We start from the raw sequence: 5,677 nt of genomic DNA, 5'->3' as shown, positions 1-5,677 counted from the left end.
GAACTAATAATAAAGAATTAAAAGACATTTGTTACTTTACAATGTATCCCAAAATTTCCCTTTTCCTCCTCTTGGTATTGGCAGGCAAATACTAACAAGTAGGAAATCAGAACCGAAACATTCAAAAAAAAAAATTACCACTAGATCAGCGGAGTTGTTTGTTGGATAACAAGATTTGCATATATAAGCTCATTCCATGCATCGGGCACTCCGGGGAGACACCAATGGCTGCAGTCCTGCCGCCTCTTAGAAACCTTTTGCCCTTCTATCAGGTTCTTGACATAAATCGATGGGTGTCCGTCCTTGCGAAATTTGGTCAACCTTGTCACATTCAACATAAACACAGGAACCTGCATTTCATGAATAACATCTTCCACGATCTTCATTTTCGGAGGGTAGTCATCAAGGAAGTTCCCACTCAAGATCGGTTCTGTCTCTCCATTACAAGTCCCGCCAGAGTCCCAATCTCCACCTCTGTCAAAAAGAACACCATGATACTCAAATGCTTCTTCAATCCTCAGTAACCTAATAGAAATGACATTAGATTGGGGAAAAATTTTCTAACCTAAAATGGGCAGGAGAGTATCCACGGTAGAAGACTAAATTCTTTGCAGGATCTATGTTTTCATCAATCCACCTCCCCCAAGTCCTCATGGCTCTTCGATAAGCTTCAATTGCGTCAAACTTGGGATAAATAAAATCACCTTCCTTGTAGTAATTCTTCCTGCTTGATCAAAGAAATTTATATGTTTTCATAGGATTTAGTATTCCAAATGGTCTGAAAGAGTTAAACCCTAAAAACCCAATTGAACACGATTCTTAGCAAGCAAGAAAAAGTCAATAAATCAGAACAATATATGATAGCACAAGATTTGAAAATTACAGACCCGCGAGCAGTTTTTCCATGAGTCCACCAATGGCCAGTATTGAAGACAAGGATATCAGCCCGCTTCCATCGGCCAGAGGACTTGTCAATTTTGTCTATCGATAGGGTCGGATTAGATTTTCCCTGAGCATTGATACGAACCCCTTCCTTAACAAGGAAATGTGAGCGGACAAACTCCACTGTACAACCATAGTCCTGCTCAGTACCCAAGATTTGAAAGACACATTAATGGTTGCCACCTTCAACTATGTTAGCAAAAGAATCGCCCCTCAAGAATCTAAGAAACATAAAGTCATTTGATAGTTAAGAGTTATTAGGATCATTAGTCATGTCCAGATATTCTAGTCAACAAAAGAGAGCTTTTATTGGCACACCAACTTTTGCTAATGCCACCACAAATGTGTGCTAATTCTTTGGTGATTTACATATGAATTGGGGTGGTGTTACCAAAAGTTGGTGTGGCAATAGAATCTCTCTAACAAAAAGAAGAAACAATGATAAATATGTTACAGTCACCTCAAATTTGAAGACATAGTAGCCTCGTCCTTTAGTTATTTTATATCCATGGGTCTCATACATTCTGCTTTTATTGGGAAGGCCTTCATGGAGGAGGCATAGAATTGATTCAAACTGGTTCCTGTTCATAGAGTCTCCAACCAGCATCAACCTTTTACCCCTCAACCTCTCCAAGAAGTCTGTTGCATTAAACCTACAAATAAAAAATGAGGGCACAAATATACATTTAAATAAAAGCTAATAAACTCCCACTCTGCACAATTTGTTCCCGTGTAGAGTTAAAAAAAATCAAATGCGGAAAGAAATAGGTGAAATTCACACATTGATAATTGTAAAAGGGACATTGGAGCTGTAAAATCTCAAAGCTTTTCGGTATTTTAAGCTTATTCATTGATTTTCACAATTCACTTCTGTCTAGGCCAAATAATAGTTCAGTAAGTTATTTTTATATCTCCAATTTTCTCTTGATATTTGGGCAATTATCTGTTTTCCAGAGTTTTTCATATAGAAACTTATATTGGTACCAATGACAGAATGTGCATGCAATGCATGAAGAGCATTATAAAGATATCCGAAGATCAAGAAGAAAAACAAGAGGCTATGTTACATATATGAGATCAGGTGACTTGGTTAATATTACAAGGGGAGGGAGTGAGAGACTTTGAGTAGGTTGCACAAGCAAGGAAAGGAGACAATATAATAAGTAATAATGTTTTTGTTTCAGTGGGATGAGAGTTGTAGGAGCAATGAAACAACTATAAAAACCATATTGTTTGATGCCTGCATATTAGAATTTTTAATCATTAATAAACTGATTATAGAAGGCCACTAGAGGAAACCAACAAAAACATACAATTAAGGCCTCAATAAGGACTACCATCTAAAAATCAATCATTGAAGTAACATCCCTCAAACCCCTTCAAAACCGAGGGCCATTACTACAAGAAGATTTATTTGTTTTCAAGGTAGCATTTCCTTTAAAGTTGGGCATGATTCATCAGTTCGTTTTTGGGAGTATGTGTGGTGCGGCTCTGAAAATCTCAATACTCGATTCCCGGGTTTGTTCTCCATCTCCTTGAAAAAAGAGAGGACAGTTGCAGATTTTTGGGTCCTTTTCCTTTGGAGGGCTATCTTGGGACTTGGGTTTAGAAGATTTTTTTTTTTTTGGTAAGTAATATTAGATGTATATTTAGAAGATTGCTCAATGATTGGGAACTAGAGGATGTTTCTGGCCTTCTGAGAGCCCTTGAATCCTTAGTGGGTAATTCTGGAGGTGAGGATGCATGTGTTGGGAGGTTAGAAAAAAGGGGTGGTTTCTCTAGCTCCTTCCACCTCAATTTGTTAAAACCGTTGGGAACTTTTCCTCTTGAAGGGGTTTGAGGACCTTTTGTTCCATCTACAATTGCTTTCTTCTTCTGGGTGGGAGTTCAAGGAAAATTATTAACTTTGGACAATGTCATGAAAAGGGGGATCATTTCAATTAACTTTTGTAGCTTCTGCAAGTCCGACGGGGAATTCGTGAACCATATCCTCCTTCATTGTGAGTATGCATCCAGGGTTTGGTCTCATTTCTTTAATTTGTTTGAAGTGACAGGGTGCATGTCTAGAACTCTTTGGATTGTGTTTGAGTGTTGGTCCCAATGGGAAGTGGGTTTTCAAGCCTTAAGAGAAAGTTGTGGACCTTTCTTCCCTTTGCCATTTGTTGGGGTTTGTGGCGTGAAAGAAATGGTAGGATCTTCGAGAATAAGGAGCAAGAAATACACGAGGTTATCATTGACGTTTTAGGCCTTCTGTTTCATTAGAGCTCGATGTTCATTGAATCAAAAGGGAATTTTCTTCCCCTGCTTACCAATAAATAAAAAAGAGGGATTTTCTATGAAGACCTCTTGGGGAGGTGGGATTGGGTTTGTAACCGTATGGCGGTATGGGTAGCTCTCAATTGTGTTGTTTTAGTTTTTTTAGTTTGTTTTTGTTGCTTGTCCTCTCCTTGGGGTTTTAGGTCATCTCAACCGCCCTGTTAATTAAAAAAAAATTCATCATAAAAAAACAAAAAACAAAAAATCTGTCTACACCGTTGGATATTTATTTTCTTTGAAAGGGATATTTGAAATCTAAACCCTAGATTAGTCGAAGGTTATATCCATTGGTTTGATTGATGTTTGATGTCTGATGCATAGATAGGTAAGAAATGAATTGTTTAATACAACTAGTTGTTCTTCCTAACACAACAATTCGACAATGTAATCTAATTTCAGAATTATATATGCAAAGCAAGCACAATTAAAATACCAATAAAAAAAATTTACTTTAACATGGGTTCCTTCCATGATTATAACAAGAAAATAGTCCAAAACATACAAAATCAGTCCAATAAACAAATCAAACAATTGAAACTCAATGTTGCAGTAAGAGAATTACCTGGGAAGATCGCAACCATCAGGCTTCCATCTCCATTTCATATATTCAGAATCGGGTCTTCCATTGCCTTGGCAGCTAAAAGCCTCATCTACATAAGGGCAAGAACCTGGTTTGTAGATCGGATACTCGTCGTCCTTCACCCAAGTTCCAATATACAAATCACATTTGCTCAACTGATTCATTTTCTCCAAATCAACAATAGAAAGATCATTGGATCTGTTAGTATTGTTGGAGATCAAATTAATGGTATTGGTTTTAGGGATCGAAGAGAAATTATCTTGGATGGGAAGATTGTTGATTCTGTTCCCACTATTGTTAACGACCGAATCGATTTCAGATACAGTTGTTGTTGTTGGTGGTGGTGGTGGTGGTGGTGGTGGTAGTGGTGGTGGTGGTGGTGGTGGTGGTGGTGAGATGGGGAGAAGATCTGAAGAGAGAGAAGGGTTGTTGTTGTTGTTGTTTTGGGACCAAATGAGAGTATCTTTGTACTGTGAGAGAGTTGGTTCAAGAGCGTTTTTGTTGAATAAAAAGATTGTAACAAGTAATAAAAGAAGAAACAACAACAATGATAAGGTTGTTAAGGCATAATTATTCTTCTTTTTCTGAGTTGGTGGTGGTGGTGGTGATGATGAGGCCATTTGATCTGGTGGAGATCATGTTTAGGGCGAAATGCCCAAACGAAGATCAGACTGACGAGACAAAAACTTTGTTCTCATAGTGTCTTTTTTTTGTTCTTTTTTTTTTTTTTTGTGCGCGCTCATACGTGTTAGAAGAATAATATAAAGGATCGACTACTTGCACTTCACAAGCCATTGGTTGCACGCCAACCTTAAAAAATATTATAATATGACTAAGCTACCAAGTTCGCACACAGTTCGATGTGTTTGACTTCCATCAAAAATGTGCTACATACACACCTAACATTGTTATATGAACGAGACACCGTTCTAGATGGCGATTGTGTTGAAGTATGGCTCAAAATAATTAGGCCCGATTCAAGTATGTGTGTTTGTTGGGTCGGTCCAATGTAATTTTGGATTGGGCCTATAACTTATGTAAGTGGCCCAATTATGTGACGTTTTAAAAAGGATGGTTTTTTATGTTTTCTTTGGTAGTAAGTCTAATTATAAGTTTAAGTTTTTTTTTCCCAGAGAAGAGATTAGAAAAAGAAAGAAAACCGAGAGATTGAGAGATTTGGGAAGATTGAGATCTAGAAGACAGTAAAGCTAAGTGATAGAGGTGACTGACTCCTTATATCGATTTGTCCCATTTTCTTTATAGTGAAATCGAGCTCCAACACTCACACCTTCGTGGACATAGCCTTTAGGTAAACCATGTAAAATCTCATGTTGTGGGTATTGTGTTCTTACATTTTCTTTGCGGAACTGTTTATTTTCTTTGCATTTACTACTATTAGTTGAGTTTGTCCTTTGTTGTCATTATCAAACAAGGTCTTGAAAGGTGTGGCATACAATGTGTTTGGTGAAATACTCAATAGATGATCAAATTACTAAGTGAGCTTAGCAAAAGTGTTATAATTCAGAGTCTCTAAAAAGTCCAAAGCAACATTCATACTCATAAAAAATAATGTAGATTAGATGGGTCATTCTTTTTCATTGGATGTTCCGAATATCATATTGATATAAAAACCCTTTTCTAATATAATATTTTTACATATTGCACACAACACTCCTAAACATGCATTTTTATTTATTTTCTTTAGTTTCAAAAGATTTGCAAGGTTTTCAAGATTACCCACCTTAGACGGAGAGAATGGGATGCCTAACACCTTCCTCATTTTCTAACCGACTCCCCTGACATAAATCTTAGGTAGACTATATATTATTTTTCATGAAC

At 37.1% G+C, this 5,677-nt stretch overlaps 1 protein-coding gene across 1 annotated transcript; it reads right to left on the bottom strand.

Moving 5' to 3' along the window:
- Nucleotides 1–4,577, bottom strand: LOC147392964 (protein trichome birefringence-like 5). Its single transcript, XM_086456570.1, has 5 exons — nucleotides 3,821–4,577; nucleotides 1,403–1,595; nucleotides 888–1,081; nucleotides 566–724; nucleotides 1–474 (listed from the first exon to the last, which is right to left on the bottom strand). The coding sequence occupies exons 1-5, from the start codon at nucleotides 4,456–4,458 to the stop codon at nucleotides 141–143; spliced, it is 1,518 nt and encodes a 505-aa protein (XP_086312696.1). The 5' UTR covers nucleotides 4,459–4,577; the 3' UTR covers nucleotides 1–140.
- Between the last annotated feature and the right edge of the window lie 1,100 nt (nucleotides 4,578–5,677).

This window comes from Akebia trifoliata, chromosome 10 (assembly GCF_017979445.1).
Source record: "Akebia trifoliata isolate Shusen 1 chromosome 10, ASM1797944v1, whole genome shotgun sequence".
NCBI lineage: Eukaryota > Viridiplantae > Streptophyta > Magnoliopsida > Ranunculales > Lardizabalaceae > Akebia > Akebia trifoliata.
This window is presented reverse-complemented; position numbering and strand designations above follow the sequence as displayed.

What these genes read in the sequence shown, in the direction of transcription:
- LOC147392964 (XM_086456570.1), bottom strand. Translation starts at nt 4,458, where the DNA reads ATGGCCTCATCATCACCACCACCACCACCAACTCAGAAAAAGAAGAAT. An exon ending in GATGGTTGCGATCTTCCCAG is followed by an intron (nt 1,596 to 3,820) that starts GTAATTCTCTTA and finishes TTTTATTTGTAG; the next exon opens with GTTTAATGCAACAGACTTCT. An exon ending in ACTATGTCTTCAAATTTGAG is followed by an intron (nt 1,082 to 1,402) that starts GTGACTGTAACA and finishes GGTACTGAGCAG; the next exon opens with GACTATGGTTGTACAGTGGA.